At 35.6% G+C, this 19,763-nt stretch overlaps 1 protein-coding gene across 12 annotated transcripts in view; it reads left to right on the top strand.

The window, feature by feature from the left end:
* The window catches only part of LOC105489423 (DCC netrin 1 receptor), a 1,213,781-nt gene that overhangs the window by 1,090,991 nt on the left and 103,027 nt on the right, over positions 1-19,763 (top strand). For all 12 annotated transcript variants that reach the window (XR_011616876.1, XR_011616875.1, XM_071085315.1 and 9 more), the window contains exons 21-22: positions 218-250; positions 18,401-18,466. Coding sequence is in view for 10 of the 12 variants with exons in the window: in XM_071085315.1 (XP_070941416.1) it covers positions 218-250; positions 18,401-18,466 (99 nt within the window). In the remaining 2 variants the exon portion in view is untranslated. The remainder of the gene's footprint in view (positions 1-217; positions 251-18,400; positions 18,467-19,763) is intronic.

The following is a 19,763-nucleotide window of genomic DNA, read 5'->3' as shown; positions in this document are numbered from 1 at the left end:
TAAATTTGTACAGCAAAAACATTATTTTCATTTTTTTTTCTCTGAATACTTATTTAATAGAAATAAACATGCAAGTTTGGGTCATTATCAATTTTATTTCAATAGGGCACTAACCTTGAAATAAAAACTTGCTAAAAAGAACTGTTGGTTTGATATGTCAGCTTTCTTGCTAGGAAATGTCAAAGTCTAATAATATTATTTCTTTTTTCCCGCACAGTGGAACACCCTGACAAAATGGCTAATGACCAAGGTATGGTGGCTCAATCTGTCATTTTGTGTTCCTTGAATCAATCCTGTCTGTTAGAAATGTCAGTCATCACTTTATATTCCTCTTTTCACCTGGACCATACACCTGATGAAGCAGACACTGGCGTGATGATTAATCTTGTTAATGAAGTTCTGCTTGGCTGAGGCTGTGGCTCTGATAAGGAAGATGTAAATTTTCTTGAGAGGAAATTGTTTTGTCTCTATTCTGAAGGACCAATTAAAATGTCAAGCTTCTTTGTATGAAATAAATTTTTAGTCTCTGTCTGCACTTCTGAATAATTCACATTAAGTATAATTAAGCTCAGCATAATTTTCAAGCTCCTCTTGCATCCTTTCATGAGCTATGGATTAAAGTTCTGTAGCTCTACAGACAAAAACCGTAAATTATGTGTGATTTTCCTCTGTAATGAGCTCCTTTTAATATATCAAATCAAAGTTGGGTCAACTTTTTTAGGGCATTATCGTTGTTCATTTTGAAGCCAGAAAGCTTTTATTCAGTGCATCAGATGCTCATTTGACTCAGAGTACAGTATTTTCTCCCTTTTCCTTATTTATTTACTAAAAACTGATTTGTGTAGAGAAACAGGGAAAGTTTTACACAGAGACAAAATGGAGATAAATAAGAGTTATCCATTAACTTATAAGTAGATTTGAATTTACTATTAAGGTGATTTGTAGGCTGATTGATAAATTAGGATTCTATTATCTTTACACAAAGGACAATTAGTAGAAAGCTGAGGGAGAAAATGAATAGTTTATGAGTTTTATTTTTTTCAGGATGTTATTTTCTTTCCAGAAGAGTTAGGAAATACTATAAACTGGTCGTAGTCAGTGCTATCAGTATTTGTAGATTGAGAGTCTATAGTTCATATAGTTTGTTTCTTTCCTGCTTTGGACATCTACTGTGGGCAGAACTTAACTTGCAAACATCGTGTCTCATAAGGTGCCATGTTGTGAGATCAGGGGAATGCTTTCTTTCGACATTAATACTTTTTAACTTTTGACAAATATTAAGCCTCTGGATGCTGGCTCTCCCTAACAGCAGAAGGCTGCCTGCATGACTAGCATATTCTCCAGTGGTCTTGTGTTTACATTCTTCTCTGGCGATGTATGCTATGCAGCTGCTTAACAGAACATGGCTAAGGGTTTACATGTGGAATAATTGAAATGAGACTGTGTACAGCAATGCCTACTCAGGGTTAAGATTTTCATTAATCTAACTGCTCCTGCCTGCTTCCACTGAAAATATTTTCATACGATTAATATCTACTAAATAATATTTGTAAAAAATATTAATGATGAGTAATTATCACTTGGCATGTATTTACATAGGTAAATTAAATATTAGTCTTGGTCAAATCCAAATCTGGAATAGTTAATAGAAACAGCTTTACTACTGCAGTTATCAAACAATTGAAACAACCTCTCATAACCTTCTTTACTTAAATAAATGTGAAGCTTCCACAGACAGATAACTCCTAAGTTTTGAAATTATGTTTAAAAATAATAAATAGAGAAAAAAATAAAACAACTGAACTAGTTGAAATGTAATTATTACTTTGGGAGGCCGAGGCGGGTGGATCATGAGGTCAGGAGATCAAGACCATCCTGGCTAACACAGTGAAACCCTGTCTCTACTAAAAATACAAAAAATTAGCTGGGCGTGGTGGCAGGCACCTGTAGTCCCAGCTACTCGGGAGGCTGAGGCAGGAGAATGGCTTGAACCTGGGAGGCGGAGCTTGCAGTGAGCCGAGATCATGCCACTGCACTCCAGCCTGGGACAGAGCAAGACACTATCTCAAAAAAAAAAAAAAAAAAAGAAAAAAAAAAAAAAGAAAGAAATGTCATTATTAGCCACTTAGTTGACAACATGTCCAAGCTTCTCAATAAATAGCTTTCCACTTCTCTCTGGATACTATTACTTTGTTTTTTCTGTTGCTAATTGCTTTTAGTTTTTTAAGGTAACTGTTTTGCTTAATATTATTTTAAACCACCACACATATATTCTATAAATTGATTATTTGATGAAAGGTAAATGACTAAATTATTTCCCCGTCCCTATGATCACACATCTTCCATGGATTTTACTTGGAGTCTCCATCTACAATAAATCAGGTTAGTTCTTAAGAACAAAAGGACCCCCTCAAGAATTACTGCCAGTGGCTGAGTCCATTAATATATTGAGTCAGTTGTTCTTTTTCTTCATCTAATATTGCCCAGAAGGATTCTGTCACATATGTAACTTGGAGCCTTATTTAGTCACAGCTGGCATATAGTTAGTTGATCAAGTTGATAGGTTCTAAATTTTACCTCAAACTCAATTCACTTATAAAATTGAGAGGGACTGATGACATGTAATTTAGTGGTTATAAATAATATCTTTAAATTTTTACAAAGAAAGCATATAAAATTTGCTACACCCTCAAAGCACGTTTTATAAACAAAATCAGTCTTCTGAGTTAATGACCATATGCATGAGAAATAACCCAGATTAAAGATCCCTCTAAGATTGATGAAAATAATAGGAAAAGGCTGATCTTAATTCTCCCATTCCCAGCACACAGCAAATTAGGTGAATACGTTTTACCGTGTCCACCGTTAGACCTATTTGCCCCCTTCTCATGGAGAAATGATCCCACTATTACATTTATGACAGGAGCTGAATTTCTGCTGAGAGAAAATTCCCTCAGAGAAAAAAATGTGGCACTGGGGTCAGAATTAACCTTGCAAAGATGAATCCTAAATAAGGAAGCAAGAGGTTGAATTTGACTTATATGAGAGAAAGTGAGACCAGTTTTGATTGTCCTAAAAAAGTATCTGTTCAGATTCTTGTCACAATTATTATTTTAGAGATTGAAGATCTGTCATGAAGAACATAAATGTGAAAACAAAAGTCATTTGAAATGGTTTTGATTTGGAGAAAATATTTTCTTCTGAGCAGTGGTATAGCAGTTGTTTGACAATGATAGGCAATTAACATAGAACTCCTGATTACTTTACGTAATTGTAAATCAATGAAATCTAGCATTTTTAAAACTTTCTAATCTTGACCTTCTCTATAATTCTCCTTTTTTGCATCACCCTCTCTCTTGCTCCATGTCCTAATTATTTCTGTAAATTCTTCCAGGCACAGGTGGCAAATAAGTTTGGAAGTAAAAGAAATTATAGAGATAAACCAGAGTTTCATTTTTTTTTGGAGGGTTGGGTAAGGAAATTGCACAGGCTATGTGAAGTGGGTGCAGAGGTTAGATAGAAAAGCTATGCTTTAAAAAATTAAATTATTTTTAATTTTGGGGTGTGTACATAGTAGGTGTATATATTTGTAGGGTACATGAGATGTTTTGATGCAAGCATACAATGTGAAATAAGCACATCATGGAGAATGGGGTATCCATCCCTTCAAGCATTTATCTGTTGACTTACAATTCAATTACACTCTTCATTTAAAAATGTACAATTAAGTTATTGACTATAGTTACCCTGTTGTGCTATCAAATAGTAGGTCTTACTCATTATTTCTAACTATATTTTTATACCCATTGATCATCTTCACCTCCCCTCTCCCCAGCCCCCCACTACCATTCCCAGCCTCTAGTAACCATCCTTCTACTCTCTCTGTCTATGAATTCAATAATAGTTTTGATTTTTGTTTTGACTTTTGATTTTTTTCCTTTTTTTCTATATTTTGATTAAAACTCCTTCAATTTGTCTCTGCTGATGTGAGCCTATGTAATGGTAAAATGAACCCCTATGCAGCTCTTGCCAGTAGTCACTGTTTTAGAAGTTTTACAGGATGACTCACTTAATTCTCATACAGTACTGTGAGAAAGGTACTATTATAGTCTCCATTTTACCAAGGAAGAAACTGAAGCTCAGAGAGTTGTTATTTGTCTATTGAAACACAACTAGTAAGTATAAAGGCCATAATTCCAGCCCCAGAAACCACATTCCAAAAGTGTTTTTTTAAAATATTTTATTTTATTTTATTTATTTATTTATTTATTTTTTAATTTTTTGAGACAGAGTCTCACTCTGTTACCTAGACTGGAGTGCATTGGCACAATTTTGGCTCGCTGCAACCTCTGCCTCCTGGGTTCAAGCGATTCTCCTGCCTCAGCCTCCTGAGTAACTGGGATTACAAGTGTGTGCCACCATGCTCGGCTAATTTTCTTATATTTTTAGTAGAGACAGGATTTCACCGTGTTCACCAGGATGGTCTCGATCTCCTGACCTTGTGATCTGCCTGTCTTGGCCTCTTAAATCCTGGGATTCCAGGCATGAGCCACCATGCCAAGCCCTGATTTTAACCATCAACTGCATTACAACAGATATGTTACATATATATAGCCACACATTCATATTTGACATATAGTTATAAAGTTGCTTTATCTGAAGTTTTGTCTACTGTTATTTTCCCTACATAGATCTTCCTTTTCACATCTCTGAATATTCTAAATAACAAGGCAAATAACTCTCAATCTGAGGTCATCTTGTTAGTGGGGTGGCCACAGCACTGATTACATGATCCTGACACTTCTTCATTTCAGGAAACAGGGATGGTGATAATTCACTGTCTAAGCCAGCTTGGATTGTCAATACAAAACTCTATATACCGGGTGGGTTAAACAACAGAAACTTATCTTCTCAGAGCTCTGGAGGCTGGAAGTCCCAGATCAAGGCTCAGCGTGGTCAGTTTCTGGTGAGGGTCTTCTTCCTGGCTTGTAGATGGCCTTCTTGCTGTGTCTTCCCGTGATGGAGAATGACCTCTCTGGTGTCTTGTCTTCAAAGGACACTAATCCTATTGGATTGGGGCCCTACTTTATGATTTCATTTAACCTTATGATTTAATTACTTTCATAAAGGCCCTATATTCAAATATAATCCTATTGTGGGTTAGAGATTCAATATACACATTTTTGGGGAAGCAATTCAGTCTATAGCATCCACATTTAAAAAGAAAGCTGTTATTTCATTCCTTCACTATTTTTTTTCCCAGTTTTTCCAATAAAGAAGCAGAAGGTAAACATTTTGCTCAGGATCACATAAAGAGCTGTTGGCAGTTAGAACTCAAAACTTTTCTTTCTGGTTCCTAGAATGTGCAGTCTTTCTACCGTAAATGGTTACTATATTTATTTTAAAAATTTGATTTCCATTCTAAAATCAGCTCAAACCTTTTAGAGTGTGTCACAGAAGCATTTTAGAAAATCCCTTTTTTTTGAGTTTGCAATGGAGATTAGCTGTAACTCTGAAACATGACTGCTTCTCAAAAGTGATTATTAGATCAAACTTTTAAGGTATTTTTTTTTCATCATTATGTCCCATTTAATGCCCAAATATTGTTCTCCACTTTGCGATGTCTTTGAATGAAAATTGATGATCCTAGCATCGGCAGAAATGTTTACTCTTTCATGTGTGTTTCTATGTCTGCCCATTGTAACAATAGAATAGGTGCTATGGCGATGATACTGTACCTTAAAGTGGGCAGGATTCTCATGAAGTGATTTTCACCATTGCTGAGATGAATTACAAAGAAAGTGCTCACTTTGAGCACTCTCAAGTATATTTAATTCTCCATGACCTGGCAAACGGGTGATCCGAAACACTAGGCCTAGGGAAGAGCCCTATGTACATAGGGCAGTTTACAGATCCAGATGAAGAAAACCTGCTGTAAACTGCCTATCCAACAAGGAGGAAGAATTACTCTCCTGTGGATTGTGGTAATGACTGATAATGCTCTAACTTTTCATTTGGAAGTCACTCAGTGTGTGCTGTAGGAGCACTGGAATGGAATTAGATACCTTCAGTCCCAGCACAGTTCTGCCACTGGGACCTCTTGTGTAATGTTGGGCAGGTGACTTAGCATCTCTCGATACCTTCACCTGTAAAATGATGAGTTCAGACTAGATTATCGTTTGGTTTCTTTCAAGATTTAAAATTCTGAAGTTTTAAGGTTGGTATTAGAATTAAAAACTCAGGCATAACATCTTTGCATAGTGAAGCATCTCACATTTATGGTTTTTCCACTATGTGTCAACTATTCTTCTATGTACTGGGCACATGCAATCCTATTTAATTCTTATAGCACCCTTACAGATGTAGAAAAAGAGAGAGGTTAAAATGTGCCCAAACACTCACAGTATGTAAGTGGTGTGAAAGTTGATTATACAAAATGGAGTCATTCATGTCATACCCAACTAAAATGGAGTCAGGAGGTTATAAGGAAAAGCACTCAGATCACATACATTTATTCCAGGAACTGTCTTGTGAGACTAAACCCAAAACTGCAAGGACCTGGTCATGATTCTAAGATTCCAAGTCTTACCTAACACCTGCTGACACTCAGCAGCTCCTGGAAGACACTACCAGCACCAATTAACTTACTTTCAAAACAACTTGCATAACCTTCCTCTATTCCCCAATAAAACTCCTGCCTTTCCCTTTATTCTCTAGACTCCCCTGCAGCTACCTTGGTTTGTGTGTCCTGAATTGCAGTTCATATTCTCAAATATCTTCTTTACTCAGAGATTCAACTCTATATATGTTGGGGTCTGTGCCGGGGGTGGTGGAGAATGAAAGAACACACAAAAGACAAAGACACACAGAGAACATGGCGGCCGCGCTCAGAGCCTCCACCTCACTTTATTTATACCCCATAAACCCCAGGTCAGCAGAAAGAATGCAATGCAAAACAAACTTTCTTTTCCCAGATGTAACCTTCTACTCAGTTCCTTGTTTCTATGCTCTTCCTTATCTGCCCGCCTTCTTGGCGCCTACGGGAGTTCATTAAAAGTTAAATTGGAGATACTGTCCTTGAGCCCTATCTATTCTCAGCATACTGTTTTCAAAGGCCCCTGCAATATATCTTTATTTTTAGGTTGACAGTGATTAGGCCCAGATACATACCCAGGCTACCTAACTGGAGAATCTCTGCTCTCGACGATGTATAATTTCTGGAAATGCAGACACATGATCTATCATCAAGAAAGTTATACCTAAATGGCATCAGCATAATAAGTTCACCTAGTTTAAAGGACTTTGTCTTTCCTCAATAGGGTATTCAGGCAAAGTACTTAACACTGCACCTGCCATTTTACACCTCAGCAGTTTTAATCTCATGAATAAACAGAATGTTAATTGTTTCCAATTTCAGGGAAATAGGGTTTTCGAGGCAGTCTAGTCAAACTTGGAATTTAGTTAATGTAATCCAGACTTTGCAGGGTTTGGATTACAGCAGCCAGGCTGCTGTGTGAAAAATGAAAACGTTTAGTGCCTTCTGATGGGAGCTGTTTAATTGAAAATTAAAACCTCTTCTTACCCTATTATTGTGCATAGTTTCAATGCAGTTATTATTTGGCTGCTTGCTACACCCACTTGAAAAGGCTATTCTCACCTGGGTTTTTCACAGGTCCAAAATTTTGCAATTTCATGAATTAGGACTGTGGTGAAATAGTAGTAGCAGAAAATGAATAATGTGCTTTTAATGGAGTGTTAAGGTGCTTATCATGTTCCCAGCAAGCAGTCAAGTAGCTGTCTATATCAACTTCTCAGCAGTTTTCATGTTTTAATAGGTAACTTTGAAGGAACAAAAACATACTCAGTACTCATAGGAATTGTCGCGATTCATGGGAGAATTTTAACCTTCTCACACCTCTAAAGTAGACATTTTTGTTTATACACTTCAAATAAAATTCCATAAACAGGTTCTTCTTGTAAGAGCCACTGTATTTTGGATGCCATTTCCTTGCTATAGACATTGGCCAAGTACAAGGTCTTCCTAACTTTATTTTCTGCCCACTTCAATCAGTCCTAGACTCTGCCACCTCAATTTTCTTTCCAAAACACAGATGGGTCACTATTGCTTTGGGGATGAGGTCAGTTCTTTGACATCAAGACCTTGGCTGTCTGACTCTAACATCTCTTTCCTGGACTCATGGCCAATAGATCCCTCCACATATGCCACAGTCACAAATCACCATGGAAAAGTGCATTTTTTTCACAGCTACATGCTGTAATGTGTACCATTTTCTCAGCCTTAGCTATACTTTCTTTCTTTCTCAACTAAGCAAAGTCTTCTTTAAGACTCCCTTCTCAATTTTACTTTTTTCAAGAATCCTTTCTTACCTTTCTGGTCTTTTATTCACCTGTATTTTCATCACACCCATCTTATTGTGTTTTCCATTTCTTATACTTTGCTATTTATATTCTTAGCTTCTTGACCAGATTTTAAATTCCCCAAGGACAGAGAACTGGCTGGATTCTTCACATTGTCATCTCCACCTCCCTAATTTAGAATTTATCCTATTTTAGTTGTCTGATAAGTGTTTGCTTAATAGAATCATGACACAAATATTTGGGAAGCAGCTACAGAGTAATCTGGAAAGATAAGTTTTACCGTTGAATGAAAAGTAGAGATTGGACAGCTCAAAGTCATAGTGGACATAGCTGTGGATATTGTAGATTTACTGATCTTGGAGGAGACGAGAAGTTATACATGTATTTCCAACAGGGAAAAGTATATTTGATAATCACCTACTAAAATAAAAACTAAATAGAAAAACAAGTTCTCTGTAATTCAGCTAATAGTAGTTACATTTGTAGATGGCTGTGACCTCCTGCACTCTTTTTATGACCTCCAGTCTTGCTGTCCTTCCTTGTTAGCAGACAATTTATAGATTTGAATTTCACCAGCTGCTTGGAATTATGAGTACAGAAAGGAGAAAATCAAAACTAATGGAAGCTGATAAGTTTGTTAAAATTGTGGCTATGAAGTGCAAAAAGAACTAGACTCACTTTTGATAACTTGTGGATAACTACGTATCCAGTACTGTGCTGGCACTAGAAGCATTAGAAGAAAATCATCCTGGCAAAGCATTAGAAGGAAGTATAGTTCCATGGGTCCATTTTCAAGAAGCTTGCAATATAGTTAGGAGAATATTAACACTTCCAGTCCAGTATGAAAAATACAAAGTGCCAAATCAGGTGGTACTGTCCACATGTGTATGCTATGGGATTTCAGATAAGAAATCATTGTGGGCTGAATTACAAAATACTTCTTAAAACCTAAGACTGGGCTTTAAATATATGAGTAGAACTCGACTCAATGCAAACTATTACCAGGGGGAAGAGTAGGTGATCCTTTATGTAGAGAAATTCTAGGATGGAAAAGTTAGGAAGCCAAGACACTGGGAAAATAGTGAGGACTACAGGATGGGCTCCAGGAACAGTTAGGATGTAATTGGCTCAGGCACAAACATGTCTCATGCCTACCTTTGCAGAGTAGTACATTATGGCAGAGACCTATGTTGGTGAAGAGGCTTTTGCTATTTCTCTCCACTCTAACGTAGTAGTTCTGGAGCTTTCCTACTTTTCAACATATCAAGTAGCTATTGTCTACGCCGGCCAGTGAAGACCTGCCTGCTCCCTTGTATCCCGAGTCCTGGAAATCCATCCACTCTTGGTTGCTGATATTGATCATTTCCTGCTTGGAGGGGTGTGACTGTGGGATAGGGAGAGAAAAGGATGACGGGATGGGAGTAGGAATGGGCCTCAGTAGCAGTCATCTTCAAAGAATTTTCTTGGCTTTTGTTTTTCTTTTTGCCACTTCTGTTACACGTTTCCTGAGGTGGCACCTTCACTTTTTATAGTACTCTGCATAGTTACAAAGAAACTATTTTTCATTCCCTGCCAAAGCCTTGTTTTGTTCTGTATGTTCAATTGAGAAAAGAGCCAACATCTCAAGTCACACACACCTAAACTCTCACCCTTATACCCCAAGACCAACCCTTTGAAGTGCTCTAATTTCTGTCCACCATCCATTTTCCCCATTTCTCCTGTTTTGAGACAGAGTCTTATTCTATCACCTGGACTGGAGTACAGTTGCATGATCTTGGCTCACTGCAACCTCCGCCTCCTGGGTTCAATCAATTCTTCTGCCTCAGCCTCCCGAGTAGATGGGATTACAGGTGCCTGCCCCACTATGCCCGGCTAAATTTTGTATTTTTAGTAGAGGTAGGGTTTCACCATGTTGGCCAGGTTGGTCTCGAACTCCTGATCTCAGGTGATCTGCCAGCCTCGACCTCCCAAAGTGCGGGTATTATAAGAATGAGCCACTGCTCCCGGCCCCCCATTCCTTCTTTTGGTTATTAATTCACCAATAATGCTAAAATCATCATCATCAGAGTCATACAGTCTCAGCTACTTCAAATGAAACCCCAAGTTTATTCATCTTTCTGAGCTACAGTTTTCTCAGCTATAAAATGAGGTTAATAATGTCTGCCTCAGAGATGCATAATTAATATTATTGTCATATTTATTGCAACAGTTTATTCTGATCCATTTAGTTCCACACTCATCCGGAATAATCTTTCTAAAATACATGTGTAATTAGTCAGTGTTCTGCTTAAAATATCTTCAGTGGATCCCTAACCTCTATAAGATAAATTCTAGACCCTTTTGCAGAGCATTTAGGGAGTTTTATTATTGTACCTCTGCCTTTTTTTCTCTAAGCTCATCCACCTCACTGTTCTCTAACTAATAAATCAAGACAGATCTTGATCTGTCCAGCTTCTTTTGTTCCCTAATTTTTGCCTTTTCAGTTTTTGTCCACTCTCCCTTGTGAGACATCAAGAATGTGAGAATGAGAAGTAGTAGAATTCATAGGAGTAACCAATGTGTTTCTTAAAATATATATGTATGTGTCTGTGCATTTACATATTTATAATATATATTTTATGATACATATTTATTATATACAATATATATTTATATTTATATATACATGTATATTTTCCTCTGCTGGTTGGCCTGGCAAAGTATACTGCTTTTACTTTGGTAAAATTCATAGGAGTAGCCAATGTGCTTCTTAAAATATATATGTATATTATATATAGATAGAGATATAGATATACACACACATATTTTCCCCACTAGTTGGCCTGTCAAAGTATACTGCTTTTACTTTGGTACTTGCAAAAAGAATTCTCACATCAAATGCCACCTCCTCTGTGAAGCCTTTTGCTAGGTGTAAGTAGATAATCATTCTGTTTTTCCACTGGGTCACCTATTTGTTCGTTTTGTTGTTGTTGGGTTTTGGGGGTTTTTTTGTGTTTTTTTTTTTTTTTTGAATTTTTGGAAATTACCATATGGTTATAATTATTCACTTAACATTTTCCATCTCACTGACTTACAAACTTCTGCAATAGTCATTTTATATTCCTAATGCTTAGCACTGTGGATCTACTTAATGCATTTGTTGAGTGGATGGATGAAACATGGTTGGAGACATGAATGATGAAACACTGTGCTCCAACAGTGTCATTATCTACACAGACTAGCAGGGCACCAGCAGGATGCTCATGTTCTAGTGTTTTCAGACTGCAGCTGCAACTTCCAGACCTGTAGTCACTTGGAGAAGAGAACTCTCTCATCCTCTTCTGCCTCTTCTTCCCGGGATGCTTGGCAAATTTGCTCAGGCACAAATGTATCTCACACCTGCCTTTGGGATAAGCTTGTGAACCATGCAGATGGGGGGCACTTTTATGGATCATTCCATGGTCTTTGAGAACAGATGCTCTTTTATAAGCCAAAAAAGATTGTCTCATTCTTCATGTTGTAACCTGGCAAATGAACTAGCTCTTGGAAATATCCAGTCATCCAAGACAGTGCCCATATTTTGAGGAACAGAATGCTTTTTAGATTTTAATAAAGACTAAGCTGCATATAAAAGTGGTTTCTTAGACCCCTAACTGATTGTTATTTCAGATATACTAGAGGCAAGTGTGCATAAAAGGAGATTCCAATGAGAGGAAGGACTTCAGGGACCACTATCTACCACCATACTACTAATATTATTAAGCCATCTTTATATTTTATTCTATTAAGAATTCAATTGTTATTCAGATGTTTCCTTCCTAATGTGCATGAATAATAATTATAATACCTAATAAACATATTGGGCTTTAGCTGTGTAGAAGGTTGTGACATGGGTGATCAGGAGCAGCTGACAAGTCTTCATCAGCAGCCAGGTAAGGGAGAGAGACTAAGTGTAGTTATTATCATGGAGGTCAGAACTTATCATCTTTTCTGACCTGAAATCTTTAAGAAGGAGGTTAACTACTTTCCTGTTATCTAAAGATCTTGATCTGTCCAGCTCCTTTGGTTCCCTAATACTTGCCTTTTCAGTTTTTTCCACTCTCCCTTATGAGACATCAAGAATGTAAGAATGAGAAGTAGTAGAATTCATAAGAGAAACTAGTATTCTTCTAAAAAAAAAGAAATACATATATATGGGTTGGCCTGGCAAAGTATACTGCTTTTACTTGTTGGCCTGGCAAAGTGTACTGCCTTTACTTTGGTGCTTGCAAAAAATAATGCAATATTTGTAAACATTTTTCTTACTTTAGAAGATTACACAGACAATTTTTTTCACCTATTATTTGCCAAACTCTGCAAGAAACAACATGTATACCTCAGACAGTCAAGACCCATTATCAGGCTAAGATGTAAACCAAGAACAGAAATTACGATAAGAAATAAATTTGTTTAAATTTGTTTAGGATGCCCACAGTTTCTGTTTTGTATCCTGATATTTTTTGTAATAACTCTATGCTCACTCAATTTCATTTTATTTGTGTCTGAAATTACCTTAGTTTTGAATTTGATTTCTAAGGATTTTTAAAAAATGAATTTACTTCTTAGGAAGAGTCTAACCTGTTCATATTTTATGGTCTAAATACAGAAATTGGAATTGCAAAAATATACTTATGATTAAGAGAAATATGGGTAATGGCATATTTGGTTTTCTTGCACTTTGTCTGGCTCAGAGTAGTTTACCAAATGCATTCATATCCTGCAGATTATTGCCCTTAGACTTTCCACAGGTGAAAAATAAAACCAAAGGTTTCGAAGAAGGAAAAGCAGCAAGGATTTGTTGAGCATCAGGGCTCAATATGTGGCAGCCATAGCAGTAACAATCTATTTTCTTTCAGTCAGTGAACTTTCTTTCATGTTGATTTGAAAACAATGTGTTGAACCTTAGGAAAAGGTGAAGAGAGCTCATTACTTCTTTTCTATTAAAATATTTGAAATATCTTACGTATTGGTTATGATTTTGCTTTCTGGTTTTTGATGCCTGATGCCTTTGTTTAAAATCAGCATTGTTATCAACTGCCTGGTAAACTGATCTTTTAGAAACACATTTCAGTCTCTGACAAATTACCTACTTTAAATATATCTCAATATGATCTGTGTGTTGGATGAACAGTAAAACTGTATTCAAGTAATATTACTGGATATTCTTTATCTGCTGGTACACAAGACAGAAAATCAATGCAATTTCTATCATTATCATTAGAATTTTCAGATAACAAATTTTAAGATCAAGAAGATATCTCAGTGCTCTGCATCCTTGGAAGGATATACATTGAACATTTGTTAGATGACCAATCTGTCCATTTGATTTAGATTATGGGCCATATGTTTCTCTCTAGGGATTGATTGTATGAATGTCATCCTGGATGATCCTCTCTTATGCCCATTTAGGGAAGATGGAGTAAACAAATGATTAGAACTATCACATCCACTTTTCTCCATGTCTTCTGCAGATTAATTTTCCACTCTCTCTTCTCTGAACTTACAAACAATCACACAGAAAAACTAGACTCTAGGACTGAAATCCCAATTGAATTAATCTTTGTTCAGTGCTGAAAATTTTTTATTATGGAAAAGATTCTCAGTATGCCCATGTATGCTTCAAATAAGGATTTAATATAAATATTAATGTTATTTCATTTTAGAGATATACCACAATAAAAATACACAAATAATTTAGGTGACATGTAAGGATGAGAACATAAATAATAAATTGCATACTAGTAATAACTTAAGATTTGTGCTTAGTATTAAAATAATACTACAAAGCATCCTAACTAGTTTTACTTATTCATAGGACATTGAGAACACAATTTGCACATCTCTTCAGTTAGCGCAAAGGAATATAACAATGAACAGACTTCCTAAAGGAAGTCATATTACTTCTGCCAATTTTTTCTTCAATTTAGAGAACAGACAGCAGAGAGATCAAGAAGACTTTTGTCTGAAGAATCATATGGCATGTGCCAAAAAGGGATAAAAAGATTCCTTATAAGGCCAATCTTTTAGATAAAATGTAAAAGGCAACCCCTTAAACGATTTTATAGTTTATAACATTTTAAAAATTCAAAGAAAGGAGAGGTACATGAAATTTCTGGTTAGGATCTGCCTAAGCAGTATTTTTTAAAAAAATTTAAACATATAAAAGCTATTTTGAATAACTCAAAACAGCCACAAACTGCCTCTATTTTAACTCAGCCAATGCCTATTTAATATTTATTTATTTTTTGTTTCTGAAGCTACCATTTCCTGGTTCCAAAATCTATGGTAAAAGTAGAAAATCATTTGCTTTCATTATCAAAACTTTCTGGCAGAACTTTTTTTTCTTTTTCTTTTTCTTTTTTTAAATGAAATTAGCTGGTTGTTAAGTGAAAATAAATTCATTACTCTTTAATATCTCATTCTTCCCTCATCCTCAATTTGTGTTATTGAGAAAACATGGATACACAGTAATCCAATACAGAATTCTTCTTTATATCCTGTAGAATGATATTCATATAGTGCACTTTGTTTTGTTGTTATTGTTTGTTTTTTTGCTTTGTTTTGTTTTGTTTTATACTGAGCCAGAGTCTTGCTTTGTCACCCAGGCTGGAGTTCAGTGGCGCGATCTCGGCTCACTGCAACCACTGCCTCCCGGGTTCAAGCAATTTTGCCTCTGCCTCCGGAGTAGCTGGCACTACAGGCACGCGCCACCACGCTTGGCTAATTTTTGTATTTTTAGTAGAGACGAGGTTTTGCCATGTCACCCAGGCTGGTCTTGATTTCCCGACCTCAAGTGATCCACCCTCCTCGGCCTCCCAAAGTTCTGGGATTACAGGCATGAGCTACCGCACCTGGCCTTCATATAGTACACTTTGATCACTATTAGTATAAAATTGTATTATTCATATAAAAAGGAAAAAATAAACTACTCATTTCCAAAATGCTTTAAGCCATATTGAACTTTATTTGAGGGAAGAAAACTGAAATGTATTATGTGATTTCCCCCAAATGTATATTTGAATTTCCATAAATCCATTAAATATTTAGAATTTTAATTTGTAAAACTGTTAAAAATTTAGTATGATATGCAAAAATGTAATTCAGGATTTTAAAATAAATATAACTATGAAATATGTTATATGACTGAAAATAAAATATTATTTTTATTTGCAGTTCTTTTCAAAATTATTTTAATAATACTTTAATAATTAAAAAGCATTTTTAATTAAGCCTAGTAGTAAGTTTATAGTAATAAATGAATTAAGTTACTCTTAAATCTTTAATGTCAGAATATATTAAGAACCATCTGCAGCTGGTTAATATTAACCATAAATAGGCCTGTATAGGATCTGATTACAATGAACCAACTCTCCCTGTCATGGCAGGATCCATAACTAATATATCTCTTTATATTACTCCTTCCCTGAGGATCTAGGACTATGCCTTGCATATAGTAGGCATTTAATAAATTTTAGAAAGAATTATTACCAGTTTTATGCTTCGTTAATAAAATGAAGACCTCTGAGATAGAGAAGTAGTTTATATCTTTGCATTAGCTGACTTTCACTCTAGCTGTTTTCTAAATTCTGATTAGTCCTCTCTTTCTCTAAATCAGTGCTTATGAAATTAACCAAGGTAACTAAACATATCCAATATTTGTTCTACAGCAACAAGCTCTTAAAAATGCTGTGATATGCCAAGAAGTAACACCCATACATCCATATCCTTTCCTTTTTTAGCCTCTAGTGTCTCTTCATTTGACAACTTTGTGATGCTCTCCTTAAAGCAATGGGATAATCTTTTATTATTATTATTATTATTATTATTATTATTATTATTAATTGGCTGCATCAAGAGAGACTTCCTGAAAATTAAAAGACATATTTCAGGGAATGGAAACTTAGCATCACTCAAAATTAAAATTAAAATTAAAATTTGATGCTCTGTCTTTAGATTAAGAGATCTCAGGCTCATCAGTATCCCAGAAATGGGTTTTGTGGTTTTTAGTCTGAAGTGGTGCAAGAAATCTGAATTATTATAAATCTAAACTTGCTCATTCTTCTACCTATTGAAATTCACAATGTAATCAATAGCCTCGCTAAATCTAAGGGGTGCTGTACCCATAGAGCTATATGTGTATGTAATATATGGACATGCTTATTGGCTTCTCTTTGCATCCTGCCACAAATAACAGGGAGAGTTGGAAACTTCATTAAAAAGATATTTGCCAGGCTGCTGGAGGAAAAGGAAAATCCTCCGTAGGCTACCTAGCTAATTTCCAGCCAATACAGGATTATTCCCAACAGGAAACATGTATTGCTTTACTGGCCTAAGTGATAAGGTTGTTAGCATCTCTTTTGGCTGACTGCTTTGCAATCTAGCTGCTTTCAGTTGCTAGAAAAGTCATCTTAATATTTATGTAGCGCTTCCACCTCACATCAGTCAACTTTGATCTCACGGTGTCTCGTGGGCAAAACTTATCCACTGCTCATGGAAACCCCATATGCATCAGAGTTATATAAACAAGGTATTTGTAAAAGGGTTAGACTTGTCCACATTTTTGTCAGCCCACTAAAATTTTCACAATTTCAGCTCATTTTGATTATTCCTCTCACCACCACCTTCCCCCTGCACACACACATAGGAGCCTCCATCCTATCTCCTACTTCCTTACATACTCACAGTCATTGACCCAACAGATATTAAACACGCCATTTTATGCCGAAGATATAATGTGACTGAATTAATTTATCTTATTGCTTGCTAGAAATTTGACATCCTAACTTCAGCTCTGACTTGATACCAAAGAATTTTTAAAATTATGAATGTAGAGTCAGTTAACAGGATTCTAAGTTGTTTCTTGAAAGCTGTTTTGCAAATGAAATGATAAAATCTTGGGAAAGCTTTAGTAAGGGTAGTGTTTGTTATGCAAAATACAGTCACAAAATCAGGACTTGAAAGTTACAGAGATGAAGAAAACTGAAATCTATAAATGTGAGAAAACAACCTATGTTATTGTAGTTGAGTGTCCTGGTTGGCTTTCTCTGTCATTCACTGATTGGAACTCGTTTCAGAAATAACCGTTTTACGCAAATAAAATAGAAAATTACCTATACTCTGGTTTTTGTTTGCATACGGATTCACCTCTCAAATGTTTTACATAAGTAGTCTACCTAGATATTCTAGAACTCAAAATCTAATCAAATAATTTCAGTTCTATGAATGTATCAGTAGAGAAAAAGATTATCTGTGGTGAAACACCATTAATTAAATTTTGGATGATAGTGTAATTATTTCTGGTGAATTCCTGGCTCATTTCTCTTAAATACTACTTTCACATCTGTTATACACCTAATGGAAGGCAGAATTTCCAATCACGCTATACTGAAGGAGCTTTCTTCCCTTCACCGTGTATTTGTAGGAAATAGTCAGACCATATGGTTTGTGACATAACCCCCACTCTTACTTCCAGTGTGGAATTTCATTTCCAGGTACCGTATTTGACACATATCAAAAAGAATACCCAAAGCCCAGTTATAAGATGAAATATGCTGGCCCCTTGTAGGATAATAATAATTTGCCATAAAGTCTTGTCAGATGTGTGACAGTATCTGCAAGACCTAGGAGCCAGGACCTGAGTTGTTTCTGTTCTAAAAAGTTCAGAAGAATAGTATTTAGATTGACACTGCTGCTGCACCTTTACTAAAAGACTCCAATAAGAATATTGGGAGAAATAAAAAGAATGGAGGATGACTTATCAGTGAAACACTGAATTTAGCTTAAGAGCGTTTACTTTTCTGACTTGTTTTTCTCACACATGGAAAATAACATTTTCTTACAGGTGTAAGGGTATGAGAATTGGCAGGCTTTCCTGGGGGAGGTCAAAGTAATCTGTTCTGTTGTTGTGTATGTTAAAATGTTTATTCTTTTTGTCTGTTCATTTTGTTTCATTTGTGCCTTCATGGTATGTACTAACATTGTGACATGCTCTCCCAATGAACAGGTCGTCATGGAGATGGAGGTTATTGGCCAGTTGATACTAATTTGATTGATAGAAGCACCCTAAATGGTAAGTATATAAATTAGGTAATATTGAATTAGTTATATTAATTAAGTGGTTAATTCAAGAGTGTCTGAGGCAAATTTTCTATCAACTACAGGTGCCAGGAAGCTTGCTAAAAAAAAAAAAAAAAAACCTCTAGCACATTCTATCAGGAGATGATGCCAATAAGAGTTGACAAGTGTATAAAAAAGGAGTCAGAAAAGCCCAGCATAGAGCATTTTATAAATGATACAAAGCTATTAAATACCAAGATTTTTAAATGTTACAATATATTTAAAATGTTTGCAGGAATCTGATTTTATTTGAGAGAGGTGATATCCAAGTTTGGTTGAATTGAAACCCACTCAGTTTCATATATTAAAGTTACTTGGATTTTTGCCTGCAGAGAACGTTAATTCTTCAAAATCCTGTAGCATCTTAGGGCTAAATTTTCTTTGTGTTGTCTAGATTAGACATTTATTTCTGCTCATCCTAGTGGAGCATGCCCAAGTATCCACTGGCTTTAAGGATGACCACATGAAGGTAATACCTAGAACTCCACAGAAGGACAAGGTTGATGTGGGGGCTGCATTCCAGGATCTTATCGTTAGTTTTGCTGAAACAAACTTTAAAAGGATGGATTAATACTAGCCACATTTTCAGGGGACTAATGTATTTATTAGGCCATTTTACAAGTTTTTAAAAAATTATTGCTGTTATTTGGTTTGGTTTACTAAAAAGACCTTCAGATACTCAAAATGTGAAAATGAACACTTGTATACCCATCAGCAAGGTTAAGATATGAAATATACAGCATGGAATTTAAATCTCTTTTATGTCTGTGTTTTCTCACATGCTTCTTAACACTGTTCCTCACTCTGATATAAGTGCTCTAATTTGATGTTTACTACATATGTATAGGTATCCCTAAACATTATACTGTTTTACAGTTTTACAAATTTATAGAAATGATATTGTATCCTGCTACAACTTGCTTTCATTTTTAACTGAGTTTTGAAGATGTATCCATGTGTTTACAAATAGCTCTCACTCATTTATCTTGGCTGCTATACAGTAATCTATTTTATGAAATAACAAAATTATTTAACCATTTCAGCAGGTTTTCATAAGAAACTTGATTACTGAACTGATAAATTTCCATTTGTTTGATCGCCTGTTAAAAAATCCAGAAGGGAAGTCAAAATTTCAATCTAAAAATAGTTTGCTGCATTTGAAATTAGAATAGTGGTATGAATTAAGTGATTGTTTCTTATCATAGGCTGTTATAATCTAATGTGGCAGTTTTCACAAGAGTGTGTATATA

This window comes from Macaca nemestrina, chromosome 19 (genome assembly GCF_043159975.1).
Source record: "Macaca nemestrina isolate mMacNem1 chromosome 19, mMacNem.hap1, whole genome shotgun sequence".
In the NCBI taxonomy this organism is placed as follows: domain Eukaryota; kingdom Metazoa; phylum Chordata; class Mammalia; order Primates; family Cercopithecidae; genus Macaca; species Macaca nemestrina.
Note: the sequence above shows the minus strand (reverse complement) of the source record. Positions and strands in the feature narration are given on the sequence as shown.